The sequence below is a fragment of the Clarias gariepinus genome, chromosome 1 (genome assembly GCF_024256425.1).
Source record: "Clarias gariepinus isolate MV-2021 ecotype Netherlands chromosome 1, CGAR_prim_01v2, whole genome shotgun sequence".
NCBI classification, from domain to species: Eukaryota; Metazoa; Chordata; class Actinopteri; order Siluriformes; family Clariidae; genus Clarias; species Clarias gariepinus.
The window spans coordinates 50,290,065-50,306,291 of NC_071100.1; the positions used below are offsets into that span (position 1 = coordinate 50,290,065).

The window sequence follows — 16,227 nt, forward strand, 5'->3', positions numbered from 1 at the left end:
CCAGACTTTAAGAGACGCCGAGGCGCTGAGGTTTTGAGGTTCTAAGAGAACTAAAGCCTCGCTGCTGCGCGGAGGGAAACGATCTCCGAGTGATCGAGGAATGCGTCACATTTCCTCACGATGAGAAACAAACCGGAGTTTCAGTTTCAATAATATTGTTATAGAATAAACTTTAACACAAATGTGTTTTGGTAAACTTTTGTTAAAACGCCAGCTGTTTTTTTTTTTATGTCACTTACAGTTGATCACTTGTGGGCGTTACCTGTTTTTTTTTTTATCAGCTGATTTTAAGGTGCACACTCCTAAGATTAGGAAATTGTGCTAACTGTACTTGCTCCGTCCACCCACTAGGGGCACCAGCGTGCTCCGCTACGTCCTCTACACATTTAACAGCAGGTTGTAAATGTTTATACTGTTAAGTTGTTTTCCATTTTTATGTGAAACTGAATCTGAGATTGTGTAGCTTTGTGTGCAAACATACGTATTTGCACAGAATTGTGAAAAATCTAAATTAAAAAGTGGGTAAAATCGGGGCTCTGCGTCGGGTGCAGACGGAGAACAATCAGCTTTCACGCTGTGTGAGGCTGTAGTGGTGTACATCCAGCACATCGATCTGTTTCTCGACGCAGGGAAACGTTTCTGATTTAGTCTGAACCGTGCAGCGGAGACGGAGATTACGCTAAAAAACTAAAAGTAACAATATCGCTTTAAAAGGCAAAACAGCGCCCTCTGTTGGAGCTGAATGGAAATGAGTTACCAGCGCCACCAGGAAACAGAGGTGGGAATTAGCACCGGGAATTTATTGTCATTCCGAATTTATTTTCCTTTGATTTTTTTTTACCTTTTTCGATGATGGTCGCTTGACAGAGAAAATCAGAGGCGTCTTAATTACATACTTTAAAAAAAAGAAAGAAAAAAAAAAACACTACAGAAATTTCAAGTAAGTTAAAACAAAGGCTATGTACAAATAATAAAAAGAGGAACAGCACAAATTAGAGATTAGATACATTCTTCATTTTGGTTGAGACCTTCTTACACTTGCGAGAACAAGTCGTCTTGAAAAGCTTTGCAGAAATCACTTTCATCCCCCATCATTATTCTCACCACCCCATCCCCCTCCCTCCATCATCATCATCAGGACGTCCCCCCCCCCCTGCCCCCCTCTCTCCCAGCTTTACTCCAGTGGAATCATGAGATCGTCATCCCGTCCAGCGACACCAGGGCTTCGTCAGGTCTAACGGTGAGAGACACTCCTCTTCACCCGAGACCTCGAGTCGGATCAGAATTCATCGTATTTAGTTTTTTTTTTTTTTTTAGACGGAGACAGAAATATTTAAAAAGCCGCTACTGTGAGTCAGAGGGAGAAGAACAAACGGCATGTCACTCCTCCTCCTGACTGACAGGAAGCCGCGTCAGTACCGTCATTCTTCACTTTTCATCATGACGTATAAAAAAATAACTCGCTGTATGAAGTACCTTACACACACACACACACACACACAAGTCCATATGAGAATTCCATCCATCCATCCATCCATCCGTTCACAGGTATTGATAGAAGCGCGATCGCACCACCTGCACCCCGGACAGTTTGTGTGGATGAGCGTCGGAGGCCAGACTGAAACCCTTGAGCTGAGCCGCCGCCTCTCCGTTTAACACCCCCAGACTGGACCCTGAGGCCCGGGAGGAGAACAGGTCCGAATTCTCCAGGCTGACCTCCGGGTTGCTCGTGCGATGCCGCTCTCTGACAATCCAGTCCGTGATGGAGAAGTCCTGCGAGCTGCACTTGGGTTTCAGGCGGTCCATGGCGGAGAGCTCTGCCCCGGTGATGACCGAGAGTTCCGCGAAGTCTCTCTGGCCGCCCATGGTGTGCCGGCGCCGTATGTTGGTCTTACGCTTGCTGCGCGTCTCTGGGGACCTCGTGCGCTGTGACCCGACGCCGAACATGTCGTCTGCGGAGGCTCGGAGTCGACACTTGAGGCGATCGGTGATTTTGATCCGCCACATGGGTTCGTTCTCGCTGCCGCCGTTTTTCGCCTTGACTACGTCCAGCATTTTGGAGATCCTCGACTCCTTGTCACCGTCCGTCGACGACTCGCTGTCTGTTTTTTGCCGACTCCCTCTCTTTCGCGCTAGTGTGTCGCCGGCGACGATACGCTGCGAAACCAGGAGGCCGGGGGAGCTCGGGAAGGGTGTGACCCCGCCACCTTCTCGCACGGATAAAACGTCATCGGACGCGCCGTCGTCTCTGGCGAGTACAAACACGGACAAGTTGCTCTCGCTGTCCGAGTCGATGTTTCTGCCCTCGCTGATGAGCTCGCTCCGCTCGTCGTCGGCGTCGTGGGCCGGACTCAGCGCGGTGGACTCGATCCCCGTCAGGAAGGTCATGGAGGACGTGGTGGAGTAGTCCGACGTGATGGAGCACACCTCCGCTCCGACGTTCTCCATCCAGGGGGCCGGAATCCTGCCCTTCCTGACTCTGGGGCCGGACGCCTGCGAGCTCGTGCTGTTCAGCGTTCCCAGGTCCGAGACGCAGCCCTCGTCGTACGACATCGACGGCGGATCCGAGAACGAATTCTGCCGCTGCATTTCCCTCTCTCTCTGCGTGCGGTGTTTTTTCTGGGAATCGCCGGTCGACTCGTCAAACTGCGGCGGTTTCAGGGGCAGAATGTCGGATTTGAACTCGGTCCGGACGTCAACGCTCTTTTCAGATCTCTGATCCACGTCGTCGGACTTCTCCAGAAGCTCACGCACTCGCGCCTCGTTCTCGACCTCCTCGTTGCGCCTGTCGCTCGGCGCGATCACGTCCCGAAGCTCCGCCCTGGAGAAGCTGGCGTCCAGGTCTTCCTCCGAGCTGCTCATCTGAGGTTTGTCTTTGGGTTTTTTGCGCTTGCGACTGGCGAAGATGGACGAGCGCAGGAGCTCTCTGCTGTACTGGTCTTTACCCGAGCCCCAGGAGCCCTGCTGGGGGACCAAGCACATAGACGTCAGGATCAGAGTGAACAAACAAACAAGAAAAACAAGACACAAGGGAAGAGATCAAACCCAATCTGGTGGTTCACTCATCACTCACCTTTGATCTGGCAGAGTCACTGGTGGCTGAATCTGGGGAAGGAATGACAGGAGAGAAAAGAAATCAGAATCTGTGTGTGTTAGAGGGAAAGTGTGTGATGGGGCGATGTGAGAAGCTGCGACGTTTTTAAACACACGAGCGACACAGACTCATGAGATCAGAGTGATGGAGGCAGTGCGGTTAGAGCCAGAGAAAGAGAGAAAAAGAGAGAGAGAGAGGGATGAGCAAAAATGAGAAGAGAAGAGCGCTGCGTTGACACAGGAAGCAGCTCATGCACACACTCACACCACACACTCACACTTGCGCACACACGTCTGAAGCCAGTCTTCCCCAGCTGAGTGACATCACAACACAACACGGCAACGATACACACGGATAACAGACACAGCGTGTTTTTATTTCCGTTTCCCCTGACTAGGTTAGTGTTTCCCCTCTTCATGTTTATTCATGAATTAAAATATAAACATGTAAACAGATCTGTTATACAGGAACCGTGTGTGTGTGTGTCCGACTTTATGCCTGACGTTTTATTTATTTCAGTTTTATGTCCCTAACTCAGCTCTGTCTCCGCGCACGTCGTTACCCCATGTGGACTCAGATCAGCTTAAACACGTCCAGCGTCTAACGTTCGGTTCTCGAGCTTCACACAAGCGATGGGTAACAGAAGCTCATGGATTTAATCCACAAGCTCATGGATTTAATCCACATAAAAATACATAAAAATGTCATCGTCGCATCTCCGTCTTCCCTCCTAAACGCGCTCTATACCGCCGGCAGACTGAGCCAGGGGGCGTGGCCTAAAATGAGGTTCTTCAGAGGTTCGAACTCTAGCTTTTACGCAGAAATGTTAAAGTGTGCGTCTTATCCACACATCTGAAGTGAAAAAAAAAAGGCTGTCTTGTAAATCTCACTATTCTGTCCATCAAGAAAAGACGACGGGAATGTCGTCCAGTTACTCAAGTGCTAAGACTCAAGTAAGAGAAAGACAAGAGTAGGGACAGAGGAAGAAAGAAAGAAAAAACAAAATATAAGCCAAGAAAGAACACACAATGTAAGAACGGGTAAAAGAAAAAAGTTAAAATGTTAGTTATTAAAAGAAAGAGCATAAGGTAAAATAAAGGAGAACAAAAATCCAGAAAGAACAAAAAAGAGGGAAAAATAAGGAAAAAAGGGCAGAACTGGGAAAGCAAACAAATAAAAAAAGAGAGAAAAAAGTGAAAACTGAGTTATACCAGAAGGAAAAAAGTTAAAAAGCAAAAAGAGAGGAATAAACAAGCTCAGAAAGAAAGAAAGAAATAAGAGAAGAAAAAGAAAAGGAAGAGAAGAAACGAGAGAGTTTGTTTTTTTCAGGAGTGTGTGTGTGTGTGTGTGTGTGTGTGTGCGCGCTGTCCTGGCACTCCTGCACTAACAGCTGATGAAGCGGATTCAGGGATCTGCTGTGCGTGAATACCGCGTTGGCATCATGACACACACACACTGTGGAGGCGGTTGCCGTGGGAACGCGCTGGTTTATCAAGCAGTCGCTTGTTGTATGATTAGAAGTTATAAGTTGTGTCGTGTACGACGAGCGAAAGCTCTGTTAACATTAACGTCGTGTTCCACACTTCACATCGCTTCAGACGCGATTCAGCTGATCGCCAGCAGGGGGAAACGAAGACCACGTGTAAAAATTAACGCTCACACTTTTTTTTTTAAATAAACATTAAACATCACAATGATGATGAGTGTGTGGTGTAGCTGTGTGGGGTTTAGCCCCGCCCCCTCCACCTCCCTCCCTCCCCCCCACACAGGATGAACAGAGACGCCACAGGAGAAACGCGGAGAGACCGTACCATGCTAGAAATCCTTGCGGTCAGCTTCGGAGACAACGAGAGACAGCAGAGAGGCTTTTGAGACACATGACAGCAGCACTGCTCTGTATCCTCTCATCATCATCATCATCATCATCTTATAAGATATGAAACGTGCAAAGAAACACCACGATGACAAAAAAGATAGAAACCCAGACTTCTCTCACATTCACTCACTCACAAGGAGCAGGGTGTGGCTCGTTTCTTTCTCTCTATACACTTTCTCTCTCCCTCTCTTTCTTTTTTCTCCTTTCTTTCTCTCTTTCTTTCTCAGATTGGTTCTTTTTTTTCTTTCTTTCTTTCTTTCCAAACGAGAACGTTTACAAGAACCGTGGGTTTCTGCAGACTAGGCAGCTACACTGGGGACAACACTCCTCCTTCTTCCTACAGTCCCAGCTGTCCATCACAGACATTACAGAGTCCATCAGTGACATCACCGAGTGATAGACGCCGCCCACTTGGCCTGTGTCAAGATTGGGGAATGTGTGAGCAGGGCTGGACAAAAAGAGGGGTGGGGGGGAGGGGGACAGAAGGGGTGGAGGGGGAGGGGGGGTGTAGAGGTGGGGGTGGAAGGGAGAAAACACTGGAGACAAGACGGGTGAGCCATAACGTCACATGAATTTGCATTTCATTTTGATCTCTTTCTTACTTTTAGTTTTTCTTTCTTTTTTTTTTTTTTTTGGTGAAAGAAAATGCTGCCGGGTTAGTGCGAGAAAGAGGGAGAAACAGAACCGAACGACAAAGGAGGAGTGGAGTCGTAACGCAGGCTGAACAAAGAGGGAAATGATGCGTAAGGGGGGGATTATAATAATAATAAAATAAATAAAATAAATGCAAACATTTATTTTTATTATTTTTTATCAAAAAATAAAAAGCTTAAAAGAGGTTTAAATAAAATGGTGACGTTACAAAAAATGAATAAATAAATAAAAATATTAACAAAAGCTTAACATACTGCTACAGGAACTATTTTATCCAATTTTTTTCTTTTTAAAATACATTTTTAAAAATTCAGGGTAAAATTGTTAAAATAGTTCAGGTTTAAAGTTTCAGGTCTAAGCTTTGACTCAGAGGAAAAAAAAGGGAAAACATCAGAGCTGGAAACTCCACCCGGGTACAAGTGTGTGTGTGTGTGTGTGTGTGTGATTACAACAGACAAGAACTCCAACACTGCACTGAATTACAAACTTATGTTTTCTGTGTGTAATAAACAACAACGAGCACCGACACTGGAGACTCCTCCCACACTTGTGTCAGGTGACTCTGCTCTCTCTTCATTCACACTGAGATCTCAATGCAGAGAACAAGGACAAGAGAAGGGAGGAAAGAAAAGTCTTATGCTAAAACCATGGAGAAAAAAGATGAGCTATGCATGAAAGAGTTAAAAAAATAAATAAAAGCAAATGATCATTAAAAAAATTTATGGGGGAAAAACGACAAGTATCAAGCAAGAAAAAGGGTGTAAAGAGAAATGAAGAAAAATGTAACAAAAAAAGAAGAAAAACAGAGCAAAAGAAAAAGAACAAAAAAAGAAAATAAGGGCAAAAACAAAAACTATAAAATATATTTTTTTCATCCCAAAAATAAATGAAAAGAAAAGGATAATTTTTTTTTTTTAAGAGAGAAAACAAACAGGTTAGAACCAAAAAAATAAAGGGGGAAAAACACAAAAGATAACCAAAGTGTTAGCAAGAAAAACTTATGGAGAAAAAAGAGAAGGGGGTGCAAAGAAAAAATTAAGTAAAGAAACACAGAGGGAGAAGGAAAAACAGGAACACAAATGTGAGAAAGCAAAAGTGGAAAAGAAAAGACAAAAAAAAAAGAAATAAAAAAAAGTACAAAATAAATAAAATTAAATATTCAGATGAAAAAGAAACTCCAAAAATAAGTGAATGAGAAAAAGAGAAAGGGCCGGGGGAAGCGCTGTTGCTATGGAAACTCTAAGGTTGTCAGCGCAAGTGCTGTCGAAGGGGAATTAATTAATGAATTAATCAACACCCGACAACCCGATTTCAATTCTTTCCTACTTTCAAAAATTTACAAATAACGTTTATTTTTCCCTTCTGTTAATATTTCCTAAAACTCTCTCTCTCGTCCCCCTGAAACTTGGACTTACTTTCTTTTTCATTTCTTTTTTTTTTTTTATGTCTTTCTTATTTCAAATTAAAAATTTTATTTGTCACATATACAGTACGATATGCAGTGAAATGCTTAGTAGAAAACATTTTTCCATCATTTTATTCTCATTCATTCATTTAGAATTGGAATTTTAAAATGAAATTAATTTTATATATATATTTCATTAAATAAATAATATGTAATTAAATATTTTATCTTTATTATTTTTTTTACATGCGTGAAACTCTGGTTTAACGTCAGTTCCTTGTCTGAGGTAATCTCACACACACGCCTCATACACGTTGACAACGTTACACACACGTGTTGGACGTACATTCTGGTGTTTACTTTTACAGAAAGTTTTTAAGTTTTATTAAACATATTAATCTGGACGGTCTTATTTTCAAGCTCTGAAACATGACAAGCAAACATTGTGTGTGTGTGTGTGTGTGTGTGTGTGTGTGTGTATCTGCCTATTGTAGCTCTAAGCTCGAGCTGACTTCCTGTCTATCTAAGGCGTGGGGGGAGGAGGAGGCGCGGGCGTACCTGAGCCGTCACCAGGAGAGGCCGCCGTGCGCCCGATGTTGCTCAGCAGGTGATCGATGTTGGGGACGGGCTGAGACTGGACCGTGCTCTCCTGCTCCGCAGACACCTGACACACACACACACACGGTCTTTATTCTTCTCTCAATTTCCCCACAATGTGTGTGTGTGTGTGTGTGTGGTCTTCACGGCGATACTTACTACAGGCTCCTCCTCTCCGTCCTCTGAGAAGAACCAGTCGTACTGCGAGAGACAGAAAGAGAGAACCCGAGGTCACATGACCCACTACTGACAACACAAAGTGTAAAAAGAGTCGAAGAACTGAAACAGAGGGACGAGAACTGAGGGACTGAAGGTGAAGAGAAAACACAAAGAGAAAGAAAAAAAAAATGAAGGAAGTGAGGGACGGAACACACACACACACACACCTGCTGAATGAGTGTCTCGACGATCTTGTACTGATCCGGCATGTGGGTGACCATGTGAGTCATGTTGTCCTCAGAGGTTCTGACCAGCGTCGGGCCAAACACGATCGCCAGGTTACGCGGCTCCATCTACACACACACACACACACACACACACACACACAACTGAGTAACCCATAGATATATATATTTATGTAAAAAAAAAAAAGATTTATCAGTCTGATTAAAATGTAGACTATTTTCACAACTTTATTTTATAAAGGGAGGAAGAGATGATGAGAGAGAGGGAAAGAAAGAGTCAAGTATGGATTTGTGGAAGGATAAAAGAATCAACGTTAAGGAGAGAAAAAAAAAAGTTCACAACCAAAAGAAAGAGGAAGAACGAAAGAAAAGTCCAAGTTTCAGGTAGGAAGAGAGAGAGAGATGAAAGAAATAAGAAGACAAAAAGAAGAAATCACACGAAAAAAGAAAGAAAATAATGTTAAAAAATAAATAAGATAAAAAAAAAAAAAAACATTAACTAGAAAACATGAAAAAGGCAAAAAGAAATACTAAAAAAATGTTTTTTCTTTTTGTAATCCCAAAAATAAATAAATGAAAATAAAAAATATTTTAAATTATTTTTAAGGGAAGAAAGGAGAGGTAAGGACTAAAAGAAAGGAAGGAAATTGAAGTTTCAGGGAGATGTCCATTATTTTCACAACTTAGTATTTTTTTTTATTCGTGAAAGAAGAAGAATAGAAGGAAAAGATAGATAGATAGATAGATAGATAGATAGATAGATAGATAGAACTTAGCAGGGTTTTTTGGGGAAAAAAACAGAGTTAAGGAGAGAGAAAGAAAAGAAACAAAAAAATAAAAATAAAAAAAGACCAAGTTTTAAGGAGGAAGAGAGAGGGAGTGTATGAATCCTGTAAGAAGGGGGAAATTTTAATTATACTTTTTTAATTTTTGAAAGAAAGAAAGAAAATAAAAAATAAACAACAAAAAGGAAAAAGAGAAACAATCCAAATTTAATTAAGGAACGGGAAAAAAATAATCATCCAAAATTCAAGGAGGAAGAAAGAGCAAGAAACGGAAACAAAAAAGATCTTAACCTTGTTTTCCCAACATTCTAAGAATTATTATTATTCTACATCTAAACATACAAATAAAATAAAATAAAAAAAAACAAGAGGACTCGGTCCGTAGCTATATGTCTGTCTGTCCCTGAGCGGTGACGCAGCAGTACCTTGTTCTTCTCACAGTTCTCAGAGACGGTCTTCAGGTGTGCAGAGAGGAACTTCAGGGTTTCATAATGATGTTCAGGAAGCTCGTGGATCTGAGAGAGAGAGAGAGAGAGAGAGAGAGAGAGAGAGAGACAGAGACGAGGGGGATGAGCGGTTATGTCCTCTTGTACCGCGTCCTGTGCGATAGTTACAGTAACTCATGAGCTCACCAGTCTCTTCAGCACTTTTAGTCGCTCCACGCCGTCCTCCGTCCGATTAGCGTCTATAAAATCCGAGTACTTCTCTGTAACGCAACAGAAACGGCAGCATTAAACTCAGAGCACAATGAACTGCACGGGCCACTAGGGGGAGCTGCTGCTCTGTACTGCTACAGCCAGCTGATTTAATTAATTAATTAGTTAGTTAACCTACAGTCTCAACTCTGTGTGCCTGATTTTTATTTTCCCCCCAAGATGACTATGTAATTGTTTTCTTTTAATAAACACGTCTTTTTGTGCTAGCTCAGTGCCACCTAGAGGTAAACAAAACAATAGAAACAATATAATTCTATCCTGATTATCAGCTCAGGATTATCAAGAGACACTTTATTTTATTTATTTATTTATTTATTTATTCATTTTTATCTCCTGATGCTCCATTTAAATTGCATTCTATGAAGCTTTATTCTATAAAGCTTTAAATCAAAGAACACTCAATATGATAAACAACAATGATAATCTCGTTCATAACAGAGAGTAAACATGAGAAAGTGTGTACCGTTAGTAAACAGAGGGTCTGGGAGCTTCCTGAAGAACGATTTAAGTAAACTGGAGATCACGTTTAGATCCCGCCATTTCTGTAGGAGAGAGACAGAGACACAGACATTAAAGCTCCACTACAAAGTCACATGACTGAGAGCCGCTGTGACGTCAGCTGTGGCACCGGTGTCACTCACGTCGTCATCCAGGTCGAGGTCGGCCACGCCCCTGGTGTCTAGCTCCTCCTGCATGCTGGAGATGGCGGCGTTATTTCCTGGGACCCTGTAGATCCCGGTGTACTCTAACCCGCGCTCCTCCACCAGCTTACAGCACACGTCCACTATTAGGGGCACAAACTGTACACACACACAAACAACATATGACGGAGTGCTAAAATAGCTAAATAAATAAAAAAAAATTCATCTAAAGCATGGAGAGGAAAAGAAAAATAAATCAGTATGTATTAAGCTCCGCCCACTGAGCTCCTAAACTGAAGAATAAATCCAGGAGTGTGTGCATGTGTGTGTTGTGTGAGAGACGCTCACCCGGTTGTTGTGCGCAGGAGGACAGTTGTCCAGTCGCACTCCGAACGTCACGCCCGCCACGGGTTTCTTCTCCTGCGCCGTCTTCTTCTTCAGCCCCGGGATCCCTCTCTTCCAGGTGGCTCTGTCCCGCGGCGGACTCGAGTCGTCTGAGACACAAAGCAAACATAACGTTAATTAAATAAAAAAAAACACCTTGTGTGTGTGTGTGTGTGTGTTAAATTTCAGGATCCTGTCACTAAACCCATCACCTCTGCTGCTCCTGTCCTGCTCGCTCCGGGGAGAGGGTGTGCTCTGACTCCTGCCCCCCGCCACCCCCAGCAGTGTGTGTTTGATGCTCAGAGACTGTCGCAAAACTTTCGGTGAAGGTTCCGTCTTACTCGTAGGGGCGCTGCAAGGAAAAAAATAAAAAACACATGAAATAGTTTATTTATTTTGAAATATGCACCATCTTAGCAAACTTGTACCTCCATGTCTGTATTAGTAAGTACAGGCAGTCCCCGTTTTACAAACATTCGAGTTTAGAATTTCCGCAGTACAAGACTCACTCGGACTTAAGAACAAATGCAACTTATGGACGTGCTCCCAGAACAGAACTGCTTCCTAAGTTGGGGACTACATGTATATAGTGCAGACTGCTGATATATTTGTTAAGTTTCAGGGTGAGGAACATAGGATGAATACTTATGCACAGTTTTTTGTCACCTTGACCGAGAATAACGTGAGACACCTCACCTCATAGAGATGTACTCTTTGATCTTCCTGTTGATCAGGTCGGTGCTCGTTACGCCGGTGTTCTGCACGAGAAACAGATGTGAGGATGAGTTAGATTTTTTTATCGGAGTCGTTTAAGACGTAAGCGCGCGCGCACACACACCTGGTCGTCCAGGTTGCTGTTCTCCTGAATGGCGTGTATCCAGGACAGCATGTCGTCGCGGCTCTCGGCCTGGAACAGGTACTTGTAGTCGGACGTGGTGAGGCGGAAGGCGTTCTTGCGCTTGGTGTCGCTGTACGCGATGTCGATCAGACACGCCTTGATGCTCATCTGCTGCGGCTCGTCGTCCAGCTGCGAGTGCACGTGAGCCTCCTTCCTGTCCTTGTAAAGGAAGACCGAGTTCCCCCGCAACACCGCGTACATCTGCTTCCATGTTCGCATGCCTCCACCCACACGCTGCACAAAGAGGAACGTTAGCGCACCGTTAGCGTAGCGTCATCATCATTTAGGCTATAAATAAAAGCACCCGCGGCTCGACGCGGAGGATCAGGCGTACTTTGTTCTTGTCGGTGTTGAGCTGACGGAAGTGCAGCCAGCCCTCCTTACGGAAGTCCGTGAAGATGTCGGAGCTGGAGTCTCTCCTGGAGCTCGAGTCATCTGACGACTTGTGACCATCGAGAGCCTGCGGCAGGGAAGAGAACAGTCTCAACACCTGTCGCGCATCATCACCACCAACCATGAATGACTCAGTAACCAATCCCATCGCAGCTCCTCCCCTAAATGACTCAGTAACCAATCCCATCGCAGCTCCTCCCTCATGCAGTTTAAATATTACTAAACCTAACTAAAGATTTTTATTTTATTTATAGAAAATTTAAAAAAATAATCAGAATCCACTAAGCTGGACATCACCATGGAAACAATGGAATAAGAAGCTTTGATACAAGTTAACGACGTGTCAGAATAACGATGTGTAACGACGGCCTCACCCTCCTGAAGACCTTCAGACTGGGCTTACTGGAACGCCTGGAGAGACGAGAGCAGAAAGAGCGGTGTGTCAAGTCTTTAAGTACAGAAACATAAACGTGCAAGTACATAGAGAGACACGTGAGAGCTTACCGTCGGCCGTCCTCCCTGTATGTGTCCAAACCCTCATCATACGATTTGGAGCGCTCCGTTTTGCTCCCACTTTGCTCCAGAATAGCACTTCTGAGAGATTCTGTACACACACACACACACACACACACACACAGAGGTTGAGAGAGTGATAAGAGAGACAGGTTTCCACAGCAGGAGAGGAGATGAGAGGTGGGCGTGTCCGTCACTCACCCTGGTCGTGAGACAGCTGTCTGCGCAGATGAGGGCTGGGCGTGTCTGAGTCGGCCGTCACACTCTGAGCCGAGGAGATCACCGCCGACGCAGGGATGTGACCGGCGTCCCGATCCACGCTCGGACTCGCCGGCTCGTCTGGAGGAAGGAGCAAACAAATGAATAAATAAATTATGATAATTTTTTTTTACAGATATTAAAACAGTGAGAGAGAGAGAGAGAAACAAAGATATAAGAGACAGATGCGTAAAAAAACAGACAGGAAGAGAAAACAGGCGCACAGATTCACAAATAAATATATGGAAAGAAAGCTAGAGAGACCAAGAGAAAGGAACAGAAAGAAATATGGATAGAAAGAGAGACTTTGACAAATAATGAGAAAAATAAACAAAGATATTGGGACATATAAATATACGTTATTATTATTATTATTATTGTTATTATTATTCTGATGGTCACTAGAGAAGCGGTGCTCGGTGCTGAGCGAGTCCGAGTGGACAGACGGCTAGAGCTTCGTCGAGACGCCTCCACACCTCTCAGGATTAGTCACTTTGGATCAGAAGATGTGAAACCAGCCAGAACAATAAATAAATAAATAAATAAACAAACAAACGATCTAATGATCTGTCTGTGTTCCTCAGCTCCAGGTCTGAAGCGTCCTGCAGAAGACCTGGACATGGATTTCAGTCAGTCTGGACGTCTCTCTCACCCACACTCGCACATGTCCCACTGTCCGTTATAACAGACTCGAATCTTCCTTTAAAAGGTTTACATCGGACGTCTCTTACACACACACACGGCGTGTTTGTTCAGTTTATTTATTTATCCCTTTTTTTTTTTTTTTTTACACTCATCTTGTTACTTTTCTTCCTTTAAATTCTCAGAATCTAGTTTTGTGAGAAAGTTGGATTCATGAACGTCATAAACGGGAGAGAGAGAGAAACTTCCAGAAAGCTTCGACTCCGTACTCAGTAATCCGATCTCACCTCCGAGAGCGACTGTGTCTCAGGGCGTTAGTTTTCTTCTGCTCTCTCTCTCTCTCTCCTCTTTCTCTGTGTGTGTGTGTGTGTGTGTGTGCGTGTTACAAACACGACTTTTATTTGTTTAAACGCCTGTTCTGCATGCTTTCACAATTGAAACTTTTCTTAAAATGAGGACAGGCTTTTTTTTCTCTGCCACGTCTTTTTCCGTGTCCTGTTTTTCCGGAGATCTGAAAAACTTTCTAAGTCTAAAAAAGCCCAGAGTACAGAGCTGCTCTGCGCCGTGGGGCTTCGGCGGCTAAAATTAAACCGTGTGCCCCAGTTCTAGTCGCGGCCGGAGAGGAGCGAGACGTAGAAAAAAGACGAAATAAACTAGTGCAGTGCTCTGCGACGCCACCTGCTGGCCAGGGATCACGGTGCTGCCGAGAAACGTCTAGAATCGGCCGCAAACTCAGCACGCTATCATCATGGCGTCGTAACACCAAGATCACCGCACTGAGCCCTGAGCGTTATAAAGGAACCAGTTAACAGCCTGAAAAAATAATAAACTGAGTGAAGGAAGCCGAGTCGATGTTCATCTTTCTATTCAGCTTTTTGCCAGGAAATTACTTTTTGCCAAAACTACTTAAATAATTGTATTATTAAGATAAACATTATAATGAATTACTTTTATTTCTTAATTTCTTTAAAAATAATAATAATTGTTTGGAAAGCTACGAATCAAGATAAATATAAATCAATTTAAACAATCCTGGAAGCTGTAAAAATCTCTTTAAAATAATTTTGTTAATGATTTTTTTTGCCATTTTAAATAAACCAGATCAGTACACGATGCATCTGTGCCGATTCGGCTACAACTGCGATTCTCATCACCTGATTTTGTTACAATTATAAACCTTTAAAAAAAACTTAATTAAATGCAGCTCGGTCCTACATCATAAGTTTTCTCACTTAAACTCTTTTATTTAAAGTTAGTTTGTAGTGTTGAAACGCTGCACTTGGGTTTTAACATTTAACTTCAGATTCAACTCAAAGCTACGTTGTTACTGAGCCGCGCGCGTCTCTGTCATCCGCCATCGTTATTATTTTCCAAACAAACTTGGTGGATAATTCACTCCTAACCACACGGGATAGAAATGTGTAAATACAGAAGTTTTTCTGTAGGATTATGAAGAGACGGTAACGTTTTACCGTCTCAAACGCCTCCAAAACTCAAGAATGAGCGGACGGGACAAGCGACTGAGCATGCGGCTTCTAATGCACCACAGTCCGTAAGATATTAACCAGGCACGATCTGATACGATATCATCACAATACCTCGGCGCCGATGTGATCTGTATACGTTATTGCTTGTCTGACAATGTGTGAACAGTTTTTTTTTTTTTTGAGAGCGCCATTTGTAGGATTATAGACTAACTCCAACATTACATCACTGAAACATCATTGATTGTTTCCCCCCGCCTGACTCTATTCGATATTCTCTAACGTTTTTACAAACAGAAAATAAACTAGCGGCCTGCTGAGAAACCAGACATACACATGATTACTAATTTTATCCTCCTGTTGGCTCCAGCGTGACTGTAATGATTGTAAGATTTCTCTGTATTGCGACATCATGGCTTCACCAGGTGGGGAATCGTGCGGCTACCGTCTCGCTCAGGCTGACACTATGGAATATTTATAATATATTGTTTATTTTTAAAATCCTACATATAGATGGAGAATGTCGCTCAATACACTCAGTTTTGTTTGAAATCACGACATTAAACACCTCTAAAATAAAAAATCACTTAAAGGTGATAAGCTGTTTTACTGTTATTATTAATAGTAGTAGTATTACTTGCTCACTAGGACAAACCCCTGTACAATATTTAAAACACGGGAAAAAACAACGATCAATTCAACAATTCAAGCGCTTGCCTGCTTTAACTCTTTAAATACGAAACGCAATACTACTACTGTAATAAACTGTCTAATAAACACTGAAACACTGTGTATTGTGTGGTGTTAATTGTTTATCCGTCACGTCTTATACAAAGAGATCTTTTTTTTTATTTATTCCTAACAATCTTCGGCGCAACACCACTCCAGTCCTTTAGGTTGCGGTACCGCACCAACCGCACATGGATTCATCAAGAAGAAAAGGGAAAGATTATTTATGGCGTGTTGTAAAACATGAGACACGGGTTGTGCCTTCTCTGCAGAGACTGGAATACTTTTAAGGAATTTCTTATATATTTTTTTGTTTAAAAAGCGTGAATCGATTTGAACCCGGGTTCCACGGGTCTCTGCGCGGTTTAATCGCCGGCCAGCGTCTGCGAGCTCGTTCTCCGGACTGGGCCGAGAGAGTAAAAGCCGCGCATGAAGAGAACCCCAGCGAGAGCCATCAGGCAGCCGAGTGCTTATTGATTTAAGAACAGCAGAACGTAATGAAGTCCTCTGAGCTCCAGTTACACAACATTAACACGTATTAATAAATACAGCCGATCAATTACACTCGGTTTTAACACAATGACTGAAAGTGTTTCCCTCGACACACCTGAGCGTCGCAGGACTTTTCGGAATAAAGGGCTTGTCTTAGGACGCTTGTTCACAGACCATGTGACACTTTTCTGAGATTTAATTAACCTAGTCTCCAGTGTGAGACGCTGGTCTGCTGACAATTTTTTTTAAGCTCTTGTATGTA

The 16,227-nt window shown here is 43.2% G+C and overlaps 1 protein-coding gene across 3 annotated transcripts in view; it reads right to left on the reverse strand.

Moving 5' to 3' along the window:
• The window catches only part of arhgap21b (Rho GTPase activating protein 21b), a 37,051-nt gene continuing 20,824 nt past the window's right edge, over positions 1-16,227 (reverse strand). For 2 of the 3 annotated variants that reach the window (XM_053492680.1, XM_053492697.1), the window contains 17 exons: positions 12,562-12,699; positions 12,352-12,451; positions 12,222-12,258; positions 11,789-11,914; positions 11,395-11,688; positions 11,253-11,314; positions 10,769-10,908; positions 10,521-10,666; positions 10,173-10,331; positions 9,995-10,073; positions 9,448-9,521; positions 9,241-9,330; positions 8,013-8,138; positions 7,786-7,827; positions 7,588-7,693; positions 3,074-3,105; positions 1-2,964 (listed from right to left, as the gene is read on the reverse strand). In XM_053492680.1, the coding sequence (XP_053348655.1) occupies positions 1,543-2,964; positions 3,074-3,105; positions 7,588-7,693; positions 7,786-7,827; positions 8,013-8,138; positions 9,241-9,330; positions 9,448-9,521; positions 9,995-10,073; positions 10,173-10,331; positions 10,521-10,666; positions 10,769-10,908; positions 11,253-11,314; positions 11,395-11,688; positions 11,789-11,914; positions 12,222-12,258; positions 12,352-12,451; positions 12,562-12,699 (3,173 nt within the window). In that variant the 3' untranslated portion in view covers positions 1-1,542. The remainder of the gene's footprint in view (positions 2,965-3,073; positions 3,106-7,587; positions 7,694-7,785; positions 7,828-8,012; positions 8,139-9,240; positions 9,331-9,447; positions 9,522-9,994; positions 10,074-10,172; positions 10,332-10,520; positions 10,667-10,768; positions 10,909-11,252; positions 11,315-11,394; positions 11,689-11,788; positions 11,915-12,221; positions 12,259-12,351; positions 12,452-12,561; positions 12,700-16,227) is intronic. The other variant, XM_053492688.1, reaches the window with a different exon arrangement.